This window comes from Lutra lutra, chromosome 5 (genome assembly GCF_902655055.1).
Source record: "Lutra lutra chromosome 5, mLutLut1.2, whole genome shotgun sequence".
Classification (NCBI taxonomy): domain Eukaryota; kingdom Metazoa; phylum Chordata; class Mammalia; order Carnivora; family Mustelidae; genus Lutra; species Lutra lutra.
The window spans coordinates 34,228,136-34,246,693 of record NC_062282.1 but is presented as its reverse complement, the minus strand read 5'-3'; the positions used below and the strand labels follow the sequence as shown (position 1 = coordinate 34,246,693).

Genomic DNA, 18,558 nt, shown 5'->3' with positions numbered 1-18,558 from the left:
CTGGGCACAGCAGGAGAAGCAGCTCTAGAGTTGGTAAAGCATTCTGCTGGCTGTCTTAACTCAAGCAAACCTGCATCCCAAGTTCCCTGACCAAACAAGGCCACTGGCTTTGCCCTGCGAAGTATCAGCTCTGCCTGCTCTTGGCTCAAGGGCCACTGAGCTGCACGGCTTCCAGTAACTGTCTCCAGCCCTTCTGTCAAATGGGGCTGGAACATACTCTCCATAGGTGGGGCTGTCTCAGCTCCTTTGCCTGGGCAAGAGGGGCAGGAGCTGCTCCAGGCTGCTGTCCATTTCCCAAGCAGGATCCCTGACTGGGAGGGGCTGGAGCTACCCTCAGCCTTGCCTATGAATTACTCCCCTGCCTATGCACAGCACAGGAATATTCCAGGCCTGGTATGATTTTGCTCTGGGGATGATCAGCTCAGCCTGCTGACTTCTCAAGCTCAAGTGCTGCTGAGCCCCACTGCTTCTATACGTTCTGCTCAGATGGGGCCAGAAGACATTCTCCACAGTGAGTAGGACTATGATGCAAGCCTCTCGGCTAGGGCCAACAAAACTTCTCATTTGAGGATCCAAATCAGTCAGATCTGTACTCCACTGAGTTCCCTGGTTGGAGTACACCGTGGCTTGGTTCCCTGATTGGAGTATACCCTTGGTTCTGCAGATGAGCAAATCCTCTGGTTGAGATTATTATTTGGGCACTGTGTGCATGAACTTGGTCTGCTAAGATCCATGCCAAGTGTGGTTGTTGCAAGTCCCTCCCCCTTTCTCTATCACAGTCCTATTCCCAGGGGCTAAGCCCCACAGATTCCCCTGAAATCCCTATAATGCAAGATCGGAGTAGGGGCTCTGTCAAAGAAACCTACAATGCTGGGGGTGGGGGGTGCTAACTGACCCTCCAGTGTTCTCCTCCCGCTACAGAAACTGAAGGCTCAAGGGACACCTCTTCCTTAGGTGCTGCGCCGGCCTGGGGGAGGGGCAATGTGGTCAGTGGATAGCGGCTCCTCTTACCCTTCTCATCTGTCTCTGTCTCTGTGGTGTAGGGTCATTCTCCAGCTGCACCCTGTGTTCTAGGATTCCCTCAGTGACATCCTGTCCTTGAATAGTTGTTGGTTGTTCTTCTTGTGAAGGGGAACAACCTACGTCATTTTGGTGATGTTAACCCCAACTTCAAGCCTTTTGTCTTTCCCATGTGGGAACACACCAACAAAAGTCAAGAACAAATACCAGTTAGAGGGTACCATGACCCACGGGAACACACAAGTAAAAAACAAAAATGTTCCCTATAATGTCACAGTTATGCTCTGTAACCCACTCCAAAAGTAAGCCGAATGAAGCCTTTGTTTGTATTAACATTTTCTCTTGTTGTGATTCATTTCCCGGGTCCGGAAGGGCATAGTTCTTTGATTTATACTAAGCAGCTCGATGGAGAGAAAGCTGGAATAGCAGCTCCCACAAGATCCACACACCTAATGCACTCATTTACAGGCCGTGTAAACACTGAAGACATGGAAGGATTCCTACTGCCCTCTTTTACCAAAGCTTTTACAACCCAACTCCGTTCTTACTGGTTAGGAAGGCCAGACCACCCACTAAATTTTGTCCAGCTAAATAAACAGCTACAGTTGAGAGAAGTACAAACTTCTGGGCTTACTGTTTTTAGATCCACCCAGTATTCACTCAAGACTGAATTCCAGCAGGTTACAGACAAAATCCAACAGAATGAAACTGGGCTCTTAATTAAGCCCTACTGCTAAATGCATGAAATCATTAGGTTAGTTCTCGACCTGTGTCTACCATCACTCTTCTTTCCACTGGACAAACTGCCTGGCTCTCAGAGGCCAGTGCTATTTAGATGAAACAGGGCATAATAACACTGATTCTGTGGAAAAAGAAAAACGCAGCGGCTTATAAAGTGAGTTCCATTAGTGAACTGGCAGTATTTAATGACAGAGAGACAGTGTACCAGGAGACGAAGAAGGAAAAACATGATAACAACAGCTGTAAACAGTAGCTGTCTACAAGAAAGAGACACTAGCCTATGCCAAAATAAACTACGATGAAAAGAAAACTGTTTTTACCAGTAAGGCAAAACTGCTTTCTGGATTTTTAATCACTTCCTTTGGAGTCATTCTTTGGTTTTCTGAAAGGGAGCAGGTTGAAGGTCTGTATGGAATTCTGATAAGATCAGGAGAAGAACCAGCAGCTAGTATGTACTTAGCAAACATATATTAAGTGCCTACTGTAAGACATTGCATTTTGGTAAAGTCTGCCTCATGCTTTCTGCCCCTGTAGCCCAAGTACTCCCTGTAATTTCAGTCTCTGTTCTTGACAAAAGATGACTATCCCCTCCTGGCCACCTTTTATGGGATTGTTTTAAGACTCAGTTGTGCCCATCACCTGCCCTCATTGTACTTCCTCTCCTGAGATGTCACAAACTCCTGGTAAAATGGTCTTTAAGGGTCTCATTGGTCTTTAAAGGTCTTTGAAAGGTCTTTAAAGGTCCCACTGGTCTTTAAAGGTCTAATCCACTTTCAGATGACAGAGGCTAAACAGGAAATCTTACACAGCTCCTTTACCTAATTGGACTGGGAGCATACTACTTAGAGGGACCTTCCCACAATCTTCTTTCCATCCTCCTCTCTCATTTGGTAATGACCACAGACCTTCACCAAAATTTTCACCATGGCAGAGTTCTAGAGACGGGCCTGGGTATTACTTCACCAGAGATTCCAGTGTATTTACTGCCCTAACCCCTCTGACTTAGGCCCTACCCCAATTTCCCACTTCTACTTCTCAAACCCACATCTGGTTCTACTAGCTCTGTACTTACGTTGGTCTCAGGGTATCTTTATCTCTCTGAATCATTTCTTGCTTCCTGCATCTACAACCATTTATGGCCATGATCATAGATTACTGGGAGTTTGCATAAACCCAAATAAAACTTGCTTTTTGAGGATAAATTTTAACAGGAGGTAAGACAGGCCTGGCTCTTAGAGAAGCAAGGCTGGAGATCCCACCCAGTAGTTAGAGTGTGAATTTATCTTTCCAATGTAGAATCTCTGGGCCTTCCTATCCAAAGAGGTGACCCTGCTCATGGTGGATTTGCAGAACAAATCTGGCCTGGGGACCTGCATCCAGAAGCCACACACAAGCAATCTAATTTCTCCATGCAGAATCTACAACATAGGTGTTCAGATGCATCTACTGACTTTAGTAAATCTTTTACTATAATTAGACACCCGTCTTTAGGACCAGTTCTAGTTCAATAACATGCCTGACATTGACTAGGAAAAATAACATTCCGAACATAGCAAGTTTTATTTTATTTTGATTTTCCTGTAAGTGATAAGATCATTTTTTCAAGGACCTACAGGATCGTAAAGAATTTTCACATTGGCCTCATTAACGTCCGTAACCAACTCATGCTTAATCACTAGAAAAAAGGAAGCAGGGAAAGGAGGAAGGTAACATACAGAAGCTAAAGTCACAGATAATCCCCAAACCTCTTTAATCAAGTTTTAACCTCTTCCTACTAAGCCCTTAATCAGAGCTGCAAAGAAATAACCAATGTGACATATTTAAGCTTTATCTCATCCATTTCCTCTCCCTGGCCTCTAGTTGGGCTGCTAATGAGCTGTGAAGTGGCCAAAGATAGCTGTCCATCCACACAGGAGGGAGAAGACTATAAACTGGGTAATTCACAAAGTCACTTGGATACTATGGGAGAAGCCATGTACCTCTTTTTCCAGCCCTGGGAAATACGATGTCAGAGGCTAAGCAGGCATTTTTCTCCCAAGTAATTGCCCCTACACAGCTGAAGTCTCACCAAAGAGGCACTTTCGGTGTGATTGTTTAAAGTATTAGGTCTCTTGTCACCATCTGGTCATCAAAATTTGGCTTCATTAGTCTACTGAGATGCAGAAATGGGGAATAACTTGTCAGTGATACAGAACCTATTCATGGTGGGGCTGGGCAATGGCTTCCAGCCGGGTAGTTTTCATCAGGAACCTCACTAAGGGTCTCTCTGATTCAACTTTATTTCTTTGACTATTAAACTTTTTTTTTCTCCCAGAGCCATGAGTTCAGGACACCAAAGTGAGAAGCTTAAGGTGTTAAAAAAATGTTTGGGGTGGGGGGAACACCACTACAAGTCGAGAGATGAATCAGAACTGCAGAAGGGACCTAAGAGATACCTGGCAACAGGATGTGTCAGAGCTCTTAATTTGATTCAAAAACTATTTTGGAGAGTTGTATGCTCTGTTATTTTTATTAATTAATAGTCTTATACAGCCAGTTGCTAATGGGCAGCCTGTTATCCAAGTGTAGGGCCCTAAAGCATTTGGATACACAGTAAGTTTTGCTGTAGAAAAACAGGCAGAGGGATACCTGGGAGGCTCAGTCAGTTGCGTCTGCCTTCGACTCAGGTCATGATCCCAGAGTCGTGGGATCAAGCCCCACCTTGGGGGTGGTCCCTGCTCAGCGGGGAGCCTGCTTCTCCCTCTCCCTCTGCCTGCCACTCCCCCTGCTTGTGCTCTCTCTCTCTCTCTCTGACAAAAAAATAAATAAAATCTTAGCCAAAAAAAAGAAAAGCATGCAGAAACAAATACTGATGGTTCATTTATACATATACATAATGTATACATATATACATATACATTATACATACACATAGTTCATGTATACATACATACACATACATATATACATACATAAATGAATATACATAAGTATAAACATACACACATATGCTCATGAAATAGCTTCACAAACCAAATCGGAGAAGAAATAAAGGCAGACGGACCATTCTCTAGGTAAGGAGGACATTCAGATGAATTCTAGAGGAATTTGAGTTTCATTCATCCCACAACTACTGAGGAAATGCCTTGCACATGCTGGGCCATGCTCTAGGCACTGAAGATACAGCAGAGAAAAACAAAGGAAGCAAATAAAACTGAAACCACACAATCTTCGCCTTCATGGAGCTTATATACACAGGCAATAAATGAGTAATATGTATCAGATGATAAGTACTATGGAGAAAAATAAACAAGGACAGGCAGGGAAGAATGTCCGGAGGGGTGTGAGAGAGCTGTACAGGGAAGCTGACATGCTGAAGGAAACATGTGAAGAGAGATCTGAACGAGATGAAGAAATCCAGGAAGAGTCCAGGTGGGGGGGAAGGGCGAGATGCATCTGAGAAAGGGCCAAAATGACAGTAAGTGGGGACAGGCTGTTCTGTTACAACATGTGTTTCTGCAACAGCAATTAGCTCATAGATTCCTGGTAAGTAGTAGGATCATGTTGGTAGAAGACGGAAAGAAGATTTTTCTTAGGCCAAAGGATCCAGAATAGGAGTAGAATTCTAATCTTAGCAGGAAAGGAGAAAGCCCTCGGCTTGGCTGCTGCACAGGCTACAGTGATTTCAGCTCCATTTAAGAGAATTCAAAACGAGCACCCATGCCAGAGCTATCTCCCCAGAAATGTGCCCCCTCCTCCCCGCCGAGCTCTCCCAAGCTATCCCTCACTGCTCTGCTCAGTGCTGGAGGTTTTAAGTTATGTAAGATAGGAGAGGTCTGCTCCGATCCAGATTTTCCCATAAGCCCTGTTATTTTTAGAGTACATTCTGCAGAACACAAAGTTTTACAGCACACAGAGAGTGCTATAGCAGAAACTCTGTCCCAGTGAAGTCAAGGATTACAGAGAACCAGACCACAAGGGGCCGCAGAGGCCACTATGAAATGGGGAGACCCTGGAGAGCTTGGAGCGGAGGCACGAGCTGATGTGCTGAAAACAAACTGTCGTGTACGTGTGGGCAGGGCAGGAGGGAGGATCATAGGAGAGAGGAATAAGCAAGCATAGAAGCAAGCAGACCTGATAATAGCCTCTTCAATAACCCAGATGAGAGAGGATGGTGGCGGGGACCAGGAAGGTAGGAGACGCGATGATGTGAAATGGTTAGGATCTGCTGACGAACTGGCTTTGGGCAATGAGCAGAAGAATGGGGAACAGAGCTCCAGCAGGTTTCAGCCTAAGCAACTGAAGGACGGTGGTGTCACCACCTGAGGTGGGGATGACCGAAGGCTGAGCCTACGAACTTCGGTTTGGGTAAAGGCAATTCCGAGTACCATATGTGAAGCATTCAAATGGAGATTTCAGCATGTCCAGAGCTCGGGGGAGATAATTTGAACTTTTCAGTGTATAGGTATTATTTAAAGCCACACAAGAGAAACGTATTCACATTCCTATTAATAATGGACTTCCCGGCACCCCACCAGCCGCTAGCGTACATGCTAGTATCTATAAAGCCTATGGACTTAATTTTAATTCTTAGTGCAAAAGCTTGGACACCTGGAATGGGAGTTGGAAGTGCTTATGGTAGCAGAGCCCGCCAAGCAGAAAAAGGTCTAAGGCCTGGTTCTTGGGTCATTGGAACGGAGGTTGGAGGAATGAGCAAAAACAGCAAAGAAAGTTTATAAGAAAGACCTGTGAGGTGTGAGGGCTATCAGGACAGTGCGGTGTGTCCCGGACACCAAGTGAAGAAGGGGCACGGTGATCAGACAGGTCAAAGAAGATGAACACTGAGGATTTTCTACTGCACTAAACAACCAAGACGGGGTGAGCAAATGTCCCTGGGGCCAAGCACGGTTCCAGTGTCCATCTGCCCTCCCGCGGTCATCAGTGGAATACAGATGACTCTCCCAGGGACAGTTTTGCTGAAAAGAGGGATGAAAAACTAATGAGGCAGTGGCTAAAGATACAGGATCAATACCTGTTCTGTTTATTTTTTTAATAGTAGGGGGACATTACAGCATGTTTTTACAGTGACTGGAAGGATCCAGTGAAGAGAGAAAATAGGTAATGCAAGAGAGAGGGGGAGAATCGCTGGGGTCCCATCCCTGAGTAGAAGGCAAGAGGGAAAGCCAAACATCCAGAAGAGAGGTTTGTCTTGGCTCTTTGCTAGCAGGAGGGAGGCACAGCATATGGGCACTGATGCTGAGAGATGATTTGTTGGTGGAAGCTTGTAGATTCTCTCATGATTGCCTCTGGGTCTGTTTTGCTTTGCAGTAAAACGGGAAGATCAGTTATCTGCACAGAGGTGGGATGTGGGAAGTTAAGTGGTAGAAGCTTGAGGAGCCAAGCTTCTCAAGTGGTAGAAGTCTGAGAAGGTGTGAAATGGTTGTCTAGAGGAGTAGAGAAGTTCATGGACTAGGGCAATAACGGGCATCACCAGTGATTCCTAAGGGCTCCCCGAGGTTAGTGGCTGTGCATTGAAATCCATGTTTTCTCCAGAGTCACTGAGCTCAAGGGTGCAGGGCAGTGGAGGCAGAGAGCTGGACATGATCTTGGGTGGGATTTTGCCAGACAGAAGTATGATGAAGCAAGAGAAGTACAAAAGATTAGGATAATGAAATTCTAGGGTTTGAACGTTTGTGTCCCCTCCAAAATTCATATGTTGAAATCCTAACACCCAAAGGTGATAGTATTAGTAGGTGGGGCCTTTGGGAAATAATGAGGTCAGTAAGGGCCGAGCCATCATGAAGGAGACTAGTGCTCTTATAAAAGACATTTACAGAGCTCCCTTCCACCATGTGAGGACACAAGCAGTCTATGACCTGGAAGAGGGTCCTTACCTGACCGTGCTGCTGACCTGATCTCAGACTTCCAGCCTCTAGGACTATAGAGATAAATTTCTGTTGTTTGTAAGCTACCCAGTCTCCAGTGCTTTGCTAGAGCAGCCCAAATGGACTGAGACATGAACCATGGACTACGGGGTGTGATGAGCTGCAGTTGGAGAGCTCGCCAGTGCAGGCTTCAAGCAGTCGTCATATAGCAAATGACCATCCGCAGATACACATTTCATCGCACACTGGTATCTTCCCCCGCTTCCTTTCAAGCTAGTGAAACGACAGTGACTTCATATGCACGCTTTCTGCTGGGACATGGGTGAGATGTGTGATATCACCATTCATACCAAGAGGAGACATCTCTCTGAGGCTCACTACTTACAGTCAAGAGTCCAACAACCCTGCCCTCAAATGAGGACTCTAGAAGATAGTCGAGGGAAGCGGGTGGCAGGAGTGTGGGAGAGAACAGTGAAATCATATGCAAGTCATTCTCACGCGCATGCCTCCTCCAGGCTCCCTACCGCTCCTATCCCATCCCTAATCATTCTACTTCCTGGAGAGATTCTCAAGGACTTTCCTTTTTTTGTCTTTAGACCTTCACCCATCATCGAGTTACAGAACCAGCCCTCCCAGTCCCACCACCACATACAGTCTTGAGGAATGAGACCGAGACAGGCTGAACTGACCAGTGATTCTGGTCACTGTCAGGCGTTTACAAGTGTCTTTTCGAGAAAAGTATCAGAGAGTGGATGCTAACTCAAGATGAGATGAAATCAAGGCCTTGAATTTCTTGAATATAGCGTTCTTTCTGGGCAGCTTATGGACTCGAAAATAGCATCTCCCCTCTGGGCTGGTTATTCTCTTTGGCCCTGCTGCCCTAGGTCTTTCTCTCTGCTTATACCTCAAGAGGCTTGACTGGTGTGGGCTGAATCTCCTGGCGCACTCGCTGGCTGACTTCCTCTGGGGTTTTAAAGAGAGTCACAGATGATTTCCCCACAATCCCTGTGTTCTCGCAGAACCTAAATCCCTTCAGGACTCCAGCTTCTGTGACCTGCCCCTGCTCTGTGACGCCTGCTCTTCTGGTTACTGGAGTAACACCATTTCCTCCCACGCCTGCTCCTGGTAGAGGGGTGGTACATGCCCCCACCTCGTGGCTAGAGTCCAAGTGCCCCCACACGCCTTGCTGGCGACTTCACCTCCACCCCCACTTCCATGTCTCTCCCCTTCATTAAAGTCTCTTGAAACTTCCAAGTTAGGCCATTTCTTGCCAGGACCCAGCTTGGCACACCATTTCAAATTGCACCATGTGTAATTTTCCAACTGCATTCGTGCGGAAGCTGCTAGACAGAGGAAGTTTTCCAAACACATGTAAGATGTTCATTCATTCATTCGGTCAGTCAGTCTAGGTAAACATGCTAACACCTACATCCTGTTAAAACCAGAGACAAAACGTTTAAGAACCTCAGAATGACTTAAAGGCAAACAGCTCCACAAAGAACTCTTTCCAATGAAAGTTTCACTTCCGGAATCAAAGGTTACTTCCAAAGGCGACCACTCGCCACAAAGGTCTACAAAGGCCAGTGGTCACCCTTGTTAAAACCTTTTTCTATTAACCTTGAAACTACAATCATTTTTCACAAGAGAGTGGATTTGATACTGTAGGTAGCTGGTTATTACACGGAGAGGTTCTCCTGATAAAAGCCGCTAAGCTTGTTTCAGAGAAACACAGGGAATAAAAATTTTAACATATTAAAAAAAAAGAATTTTAACATACTTCAAAAATTTCTTCAACAGTAACAACTGGCCCATTTAATAGCTAAAATTTGTGCTAAATGTCAGCAGATTAGGAATGCAATCTTATATTTATCCAAGATTAGTAGTTTAGCTATAAAGACTGAGGTCTAAGAATACTGCTGTCATTTTTCAATAATTTTGCTTAATAATCAACTGCTAACAACTACATCCCTCTTTCCTTGTAAGGACCCAGGATCCTGAAAGTCTAGGGAAAAATCTGCTACTATTACCCAGCTGAACTCAGGTCAGGTTGAAATTCCTAAAAGATATCTAGGAGTCCAATATTCCTTATTGTAAGGAAAATAACTTTTTATACTGACCAAGGTCACCATGAAATAGACATCGACATTTCATTATGGTTTCATAGTCTGTAAAGTCTGCCTAGGACGACTAAAAATGTATTTTTGTAAAGAATTAGTAAATACAGTTCAATCTAGTGATGGATAAAAATGTTTTGTTGTGGAAAAGGAAGAGAACAAAGTTTCTATGTTGGCAACTTTTTAAACCATTTGCTACTATAAAGTATGGTAAAATGAGCAAAATCAGACAAATCTCAGTTCAAATTCTGGCTATGCCTGTGTTAGTTCATTAATCTTGGGCATTGTAAATTTACCGCACTAAGACCCAGCTGTGTCATCAAATATAGGAAAAAATATTCATTTCCTTGCTTCACAGGTACCATCAATCATGAGATGTCCTATTAGAAATGTTTTTTGGGGAAAAAATTACCACATTAAATATACTTATTATATAATGTATCCTGACTTAAGAAATATTAAACTGGATAAAATATGGCTTAGAAGATAGGACACAGGACAAGTTTATCCAACTTACTGAGTATGTCACATGGAATAAATAACAAAGAAATTAAAGAACCCATGTGTCTCCCAGCTCCAAAGCAAGTCCTCTGTAAATACTGATGATTTCTTACTAGCATTAGTATTACAAAGAAGCAGCATTCATTAAGATTTTTACTCAATAGGGGCTCCTGGGTGGCTCAGTGGGTTAAGCCGCTGCCTTCAGCTCAGGTCATGATCCCAGGTCCTGGGTTCGAGCCCCACATCGGGCTTTCTGCTCAGCGGGGAGCCTGCTTCCTCCTCTCTCTCTGCCTGCCTCTCTGCCTACTTGTGATTTCTCTCTGTCAAATAAATAAATAAAATCTTTAAAAAAATTTTTTTAAATAAAAAAAAAAAAAAGATTTTTACTCAATATACTCTAGTTCAAAATAACATGGAATTGGGGCACCTGGGTGGCTCAGTCCATTAAAGGTCTGACTCCTGATTTCTGTTCTGGTCATGATTTCATGGTTGTGGGATCGAATCCCACATCAGCAGGCCCCACACCCAGTGGAGAGTCGGCTTCTCTCCCTCTCCCTCTGCCCCTCCCCCTGTTCATGTGTGCACCCTAGCACATGCTCTCTTTCTGTGTCTAAAAATAAGTAAGTACGTACATCTTTAAAAAACAACAAAAAGACAAAAAAACAAAAGACAAAAACAAAATAACATGTGATTTTGGAGGTAAAACACATTGTCCACAGAGTGTTGTTCCCTTTACTTTATAGATGATCTACAATATGGTATGATCAAGTGACTTATCAAAGCTCTCTGATAACTGCAAATCAGAACTAGAACCCTGATCTACTATTTGCCTGGCTAGAGGATAAGTGCTTCCTATGGGCCAGGCACTATACGAATTGCTTTCTGTATAAATTATTGAGTCACGATAGCAACTCAGCATGACAGTGTAATAGGTATTATCATCCCATTTTACAGAAGAAAAAGCTGAGGCCCACACAGGATGAGTGAATCTCATTAGGCACACTCTTGGTCAGAGTGCTGATCCAAACCCAGGTCTACCTGATTCCAAAGCCTGGACCCTTTCCACTGAGCTAATGCCTCCTGCTTAGCTTCTCACTGGCTCCTTCTTGGATTTTTTTATTTTTAAAAATTAATTATTTTTTTTTCCTGGCGGAAATCTTATCTTTTTAATAAAATGATTAACTCCACAAGTGCAAGGACAGTGTTATCGAATTCTTTCAAATAGGTAGGGCATAGGACTGCATCCTGGATAGATGCTCAAGAAATGTTTTCGGAGGGCACAAAATAATTTTTTAAAATTATGACTCGTAAAACCAAAAAGCCATAAACACTGAAGCCCTTGAAACTCACAGACTGTGGACGAAATTGCTCAAGTAATGACTTGTGTCTGGCTGCCATCCCTTTGGAGGAAGTACCCCCTTGCTGCTTTAATCAGTCTTGATTCATCAGTCCAAGCAAGGACTAGGCTTGAACAGAAATTCTCTTCAGCTCCAAGTAGAATTTCAGCATATTCTCCTGCTGGTCCTGTGCCAGTCCTGCTTTAACAGTCAACAACTCCCAGCACGCATGTTCAACAACCCTGAAGGCAAGGCGAGACTGGGAGGCACACAGGTGAAATGTGACTGCCCTTGAGAACTGGGAAACCACTTCCAACCGGCACATGTGACCCCACTGCGTGGTAGGCATTCGAAAACCTGGAGCAATTCTTAGCTGAAAGGGGCAGGGTTCACTAATGCCTCTTTTCACGTTTAAGATGAATAAAGACCCTGTTGAGATAATGAGATGTAGAATATAAGGTAAGAATTTCCTAAAAGACTCTTAGAAAGGTGATAGGATTAAAGTTCTCGGCATCCTTGTTCTCGCCTGGAGAAGAACATTTTGCTCCTACTGATGACCACGATAAGGTGGGTCGTTTGAAGGGTGTGAAGGAAGTGCAAAGCCAGCTAACATGGGATCTTTACCTACACTCTTCTGCTTTTCCTCCTTGAAACTACCCTGCCCAGCAAGACCTCTTCCCACTAAAAATCAGGCACAAAATCTGGTCAAATAGACGAGGGCCCACAGTGAGACACAATCTGGTTTTATTCCTTCCCAGCCCAGATTAGTAACATCATCTACCCTGGGCCATGTATAGGAACTACTGCTTTTTGAGTTCGTCTAAGCCTTGCAGGAGAACTCAAAAAGACAATCCCACGTTCATTATGACTTGGTTTATAAGAAGACCATGATGCTTAACAGGACTATGGGGTGAAAGATGGACAAACACATAATTCAGTTTTATGGTTTGTCTAATCAGTACCGTGCATAAATTCAGTGGATACATTTGGTGTATCCCTACTGCTGTCCCAAAGCTCTCCCTCTTATCTTCCCTCCTTTCCTTCTAAACACAGAGAGGCCTGCTATTCTGAGTCCTAATAAATTTTCGGTTGGAACATTAATAACAGTTTCTGATATCTTCCCCCAGATACGCATAAGGCTCCCTGTTTTATTTCCTTTAGTTCTCTGAGAAAATGCCACCTTGTTAGAGAGGCATTCCCTGACGATCCCATATAAAATACCAACTTCTTCGTCAATCTGCTCCACCTACCCTCTTACCCTATTTTGGTTTCCCTATAGCACTCATCTCTATGTGAGACAAGTCATATATTGGTTTATTGATGGTCTCCCTTCACTCAGTGTAAACAATGACTTCATTTTGTTCATTGTATAATCTCTACCACGTATAACAGTGATGAGTTCGTAACAGACTCTCGGTATTTGTTAAACAGCCTCTCGGCATTAACAGTCTTCAAAGGGATTCTTCATTTCACATCATTGCCAAAAGGTGACAGGGTAGTCTACCACGGTTTAGGTAAAAACATCACATCTCTTTCAGCTGCCTCGCTCCTGAAAATCTGGAACAGATTGCATCTCTAACCTCTGACCCCTGCCCTGGCAAAGAAGCATTACTTTAAGTGAATCATGTGCTTATTCTACTAGCACCTTTCCTATTTCGACACTGTACCTATTTTTGAATGAGATTATCCATGAGGTCCAAAAGAGGTCAAAGGCATTTCCTCAAGTCTTTTGACAACCTTTATACCACATTATAGGAAAAAGTTTTCCTTTTATTGTTTGGGCACAGAGATAAACTTGGAACATGGCCTGAGAAAACTTGGATCTGCACCTGACCTTGGAGAATTCTGTTTCTGAGACCCTGGTAAACACAAACTAAAGTTAGACAGAGCCTGGGGCACCACAACAAGCATGTAGCAAGAGTACACCTTGTCATCCAAACTTCTACATACCAGAACGGGTTGTACCTTTCTTTTGGGGATGTTCTCGTATTCCAGTTGAACACTATGTAAATCTGATAATTTTCCCCTATGTCCTTTACATCAGGAGTGGACCACATGCACAGAACATGAATACTACATATTCTCTATATAACACAGCATATTCCTCCAGTTTGTGAAAGAAATTTGGATACAGAGATGGATAGCCTATATCAGTGTGATGCATTTGTTTACATCACCTTAGTTTAGAACTGTAATCTGTGTGAAGATGATAATGCCGCAAGGAGGTGGGAAGAGATATTGTGAGAATATTTGGTTTGACTCAAGGACAAATGAACTTTAAGCTGTAATTTCTTTCAAGTTCCAAATAATTTAGTAGACATAATTTATAAGCATGATAAGGCCAATTCATGGAAATCTACCATTCCCAACTGGTTGATACTGTGCAATCATGTGTTATAAAGAGAAAACAAATATAAATTTGGCGATCCTAAAGCAAAAGGTACACTGATAGTATCTTTAATTTTTTGAATTTGAAAACCATTTTTTAAATTTTGTCTCTGGTTTCTCTTAACTCCTAAAACCTTGAAAATGGATGTAAGGGTATATTTTTAACAATTTGCTCATCAATAATTCCATGCCTCTATTGTTCTAATTATTGAACAGTTCAGGCTAGTGTCTGAATCATGGAGGTTCATCATCATAAACTATGTTGCAAAGTATTTTCTGGACCTCAGTGCCTTGTCCTGTAAACCATAAATGGACGTGAACTCTGAGGTCCCTCTATTTTATGAACCTCTAACTCCCACCAAGTTTTTGTATGAAAAACCAGTGGACAAGCAACACTCAATGTTTATAAGTCTGGATAAATACTTTAAGGGTGATATGGATGATCTGGGTGACAACCCACCCTTCTGGTTAGTTTGACAGCAATTAACACAAAGCATGGGAAAGTTGCTACAAATTAGGCTTAGTAAAATCACCCACTTGCCAAACACGGTCCTTACAGGATTTTTCTCTATAAGCATTTTGTCACATAGCTTGCAGATAGGCTCAGTGAAAACCTTTCTATCTTTAGGGCCTTTTTGTCACATATACACACGGATACTCACACATACTCACATACACCAAAACTCATGTTTACAAACCCGAACACTTTTCCTAGCCTAGAGCGGTGGTTCTCAACTGGGAAGATCTCCCCAAGGTGGTATCTGGCAACGTCTGGGATGTTTTTTGGTTGTCACAAGTTGCAGGGGGTAAGGGGGAGGGGGTGTTACTAGCAGCTAGTAGGTCGAGATAACGGACGCTGCTGAATATCCTACAGTATGCAGGGCAGCCTCGCCATAAAGAATTATCTACCCAAAATGTCAACAGCAGTAAGATTGAGAAGCCAGGTCTAGAGAGAGCAGCCTCAGACTGACGGAGGCCTGGCCAGGTCTTCGTGAAGTACATAAGAATGGAATTCCCTGGGGAAATCCTTGTCATTTCAAGTCTCAAAGACACTCTTCATATTCGTTTAGGGCCTCATGAGCGTTTGACGGAAGCTTAGATATTAATAAAGTGAGAGAAAAGTTAACTTAGTTGTAGGTAGAACTCAACTGGTTCTTGGATGTCCTTTTCTGGTCATGTTATATAAAGTAAGTTGATGGCTGCCTCTTCTTTATAAAACATTATTGAACACTTTGATATGATTGGATCTACAAGAGCAACACCCTGTCTCATTTCAACCCACACCCTTGCAACCAGACCCAGATTCACTGGAGTCAGAGCTGACTTATCACTGTCTTCTCACTATAGTCTCCGTGATGGGAATCGAGCTTTTAAGCAGAGCGTGATGCCTGTCAGACACAAACAACTGTGACTGTTTTTCATGACCGAGTACTGACTCTCTGGCCCGGCCCCAGGAGAAGGGGCCAGTTCAGAAAACCAACTCAAGTAACTGAGTACATGCCTTTCAAACGCCAACACTTCTCAATTCTTTCTCGTGTAAATTATTCTACCATGTATCCCGCACACCTGTGCCTTTTGCCACAGATGATGCTAAATTTAATCTCTTCTTAATGGTTTTAAGACATCACATGGGAAAAAAAAAACATCACATGGATGTCAGTTGTAACTGCTTTATGCAGAGAGACAGAGACAGTGTTTCAAGCAAAGTGTTTCCTTCACTAAGGTTCTTGTGGCCCGAGAAGGCCAGCTGGTCAGTAAGGCTATTTTAAGCTCCCTGCCTTCACAAAGTCACCAGAGAAAGAGCCTCAGCATTTTCTGTAGAAATAGGAAGAACTCCTGAAGTTCTGAAATGTACCCTCTCATCCATGTCAGATGCTGTGACTTCTCCAAAACTTAACTCGCAGAGATGGGCCAATGAATGCGCAAAGTCTGTTGTTGTTGTTTTTTTAACCTGATTCTGATATTGACTAACACTTATCAGTGCTGCCTATGAGCTACACTCTGAATGGCTAAGTGAATTTCAGGCATTATTTCATTTCAACCTTGTAAAAACACTTAGGTAGGTCAGAGTATGTATCCATTCTACTCAGGGGGTTGAGGCAGAGGAATACTGACTAATTTGCCCAAAGGATGGAACCCAGATTCGAAACTAGGCAGTCTGAGCCCAGAGCTTTGTTTTAACCACAACCCCAGGGGCTGCAAAATGATAGCCCGAGGGCTAAATGTGAACCATAATATAAATATTATGTGAGCCAAACAAAACATAACTTCTGGGGCCATGTCTAAAGTCGGGTAGCTGCTGGGGCGCCTGGCTGGCTCAGGCCGTAGTAGAGCATGAGACTCTTGGCCTCAGACTGTGAGTTCAAGCCACACATTGGGGGTAAAGTTTACTTAAAAAAATAATAATAAAATAAAATCTTAAAGTTGGGCAGCTTTTGCCTGGCCCAGAGGCTCAGCCAAGGGAAAAAGGAAGGTTGATATTCAGCCCGCACTTGACTAGCCCAGCCATGGGTCCTGGTGTGAAGAGGGGGGAGTTGCCATTTCCTAATTTGGATGAAGAAGGTAGATGAACTAGGGGCAGCTCTGGCCTCAACACAACTGGATTATTCACACAAATCTCCACATTTATGGCTTCTCAGGGAAGGGAAGAAGAATGAAGAAGGAAGAAAGGAAAGGAAGGAGAGAGCTGGAACTAGCATTCCTCTGTGGCAATCATTTCTCTAGAAGGGACACACGCTTGCCTGGGTGCCCACTGGCTCATCTGACACCTAATGTTACCGCCAAGACGCTCTAGGCTTTCTGAGTTTGTAAACTCTGCCCTACACCACACTTCCGGCATTCTGGTTTACCATCCCCTCCCTTCTCCTTCTGAACAAGGCTCCAGTCACTGGGCTTCCATTGCGTTGCCCCCTCTGCGGAGCCACGTCAAAGTCCGGCTCTCCTGAGCTGGTGGGGATTCCCTCAGGTGACCAAGCAGGGTGACTTCTGTTTTTCTTTGCAGGCTGAAATTTTTGTTTTTTTAGGACACACTGTTCTCTTGAGGCTCTCTGCCTGACAGAAAACCAAAACCAAACAAAAACACCCCCACCCTCCACAAAGAACACAGAAAGGACTCTGTTGTGGGGAGCCAGGTATGGGGCAAAGACTCACACGTTTGATACCTGCTCCCCTTAGAGCCCTTCCTCATCAACGTGAAGGGGAAACCCACCCCCACGAGAGTTTACCTTTTGGAGGCATGACTTCTTCTCCTTACACCATAGCAGGTCTCACCCGGGCCTGGGGCATGTGGGCAGGGGATCAAGGAAAGCCACAGGGAATGGCGACTGGAAGATGAAAGCTAACTGCTGACTGAGCAGGAGTCACCTGGAGGACGCCAGAGAGTTCCCCATCCAGCTAGCACTCCAGCATATGCTACACTCGTCTCTGCAAGCTGATGCCATCCAGCCGTTCCAAGTGGCCTCCCAGTGCCCTCACCAAAGGGACTACTGGCTGGTCTACACAGACACCTGTTGCTAATATACAGCTAGAAGCCTTGGAACGTCATCACACCTCCCCACATTTGGCTGCGGACATCAAGCCGGTCGCCACTCTGCACTGGCATGCACCTTGTTTTAGCATGGAAGCCAGAAGGAAGTAATTCTATCTGTTGGATCTCTGTCTTGTAGCAGGGGATTAGAGAAGGGCAGTAACCTTTATTCTATCAAATTCATTTGAAATGAGGAAAAGCAAGACCTAGGAGAGTTTAGACCAGAAATGTTTCATCGTTCCACGTATCAGGATGATCTCTTGAGACAAAGATTGTAAACGGCCTATTTAATAACATTTCTCCCCCACTGCTGTACATACAGAATGTATTTTTATGGGAGCGGCAATGTGCCCAGCTTAAAACAAAATGAAACAAAACACACTGCACATTTTCAGGTTCCCTTGCAGAAAGGATAGCCCTGTGATGCTAACTTACAAGATGTTAAGTTGAAATCACCACATAGGACATCCAGGAAGAAAAACAGATGTGGCTAACTTGTCTGTTCATTATCTTTTGTCCCTTATCCTTCACCTTCTTCTTGCCTGGAAAGATGGTGCCTGGATCTCCAAATGGAAGCCATTTCATGCGCGTGAGGAAGAAGAAGGCAACAGAGTAAGGAAGAAGACACACATGACATCTGCTGATAGAGACTATAATTCTAGAGTATGGAAACTTTGCAATTTACTTCATTTTTCTGAGTGTCAGCTTCCTAAAGCATATTACCTCCCTTGCAGGGTTTTTTATGGGTGTTTAAATGAGACAATATGTGTCAAATTGCCTCAGTCAACAAATCACTCCTTTGTTCCTTCCGATTAGATCTCCAAACTCAAGAGAAAGTTAAGCCAGACTGACGTACTACCCGCTGACACTTTCAAAGTCAGCTTCTGTGTGAAGTGTTTTTTTTTGGCATAGATATGACTGAGTAAACAAGGCCCTCGGCAAGTGAAAGATTCCCTTCAAGGTGAGCAGTATGAATCCAAGGTAAGTAGCAGATTGGGCCTGGCCAGGCTGGAGCAGAGAGAATGTATGGCCCTTGCTCAGTTTAAAACCTAAGAACGTCTGAGAGA

The 18,558-nt window shown here is 43.9% G+C and overlaps 1 protein-coding gene across 6 annotated transcripts in view; it reads right to left on the bottom strand.

The window, feature by feature from the left end:
* Window positions 1-18,558, bottom strand: part of GHR (growth hormone receptor) — a 268,372-nt gene that overhangs the window by 180,255 nt on the left and 69,559 nt on the right. Inside the window, exon 1 of one of the 6 annotated variants that reach the window (XM_047731506.1) lies at window positions 17,190-17,217. The exons of the other annotated variants lie outside the window; for them this stretch is intronic. Coding sequence (XP_047587462.1) covers window positions 17,190-17,202 — 13 coding nt within the window. The 5' untranslated portion in view covers window positions 17,203-17,217. Of the gene's footprint in view, window positions 1-17,189; window positions 17,218-18,558 lie in introns of those variants that run through there. 6 annotated transcript variants of the gene reach the window in all.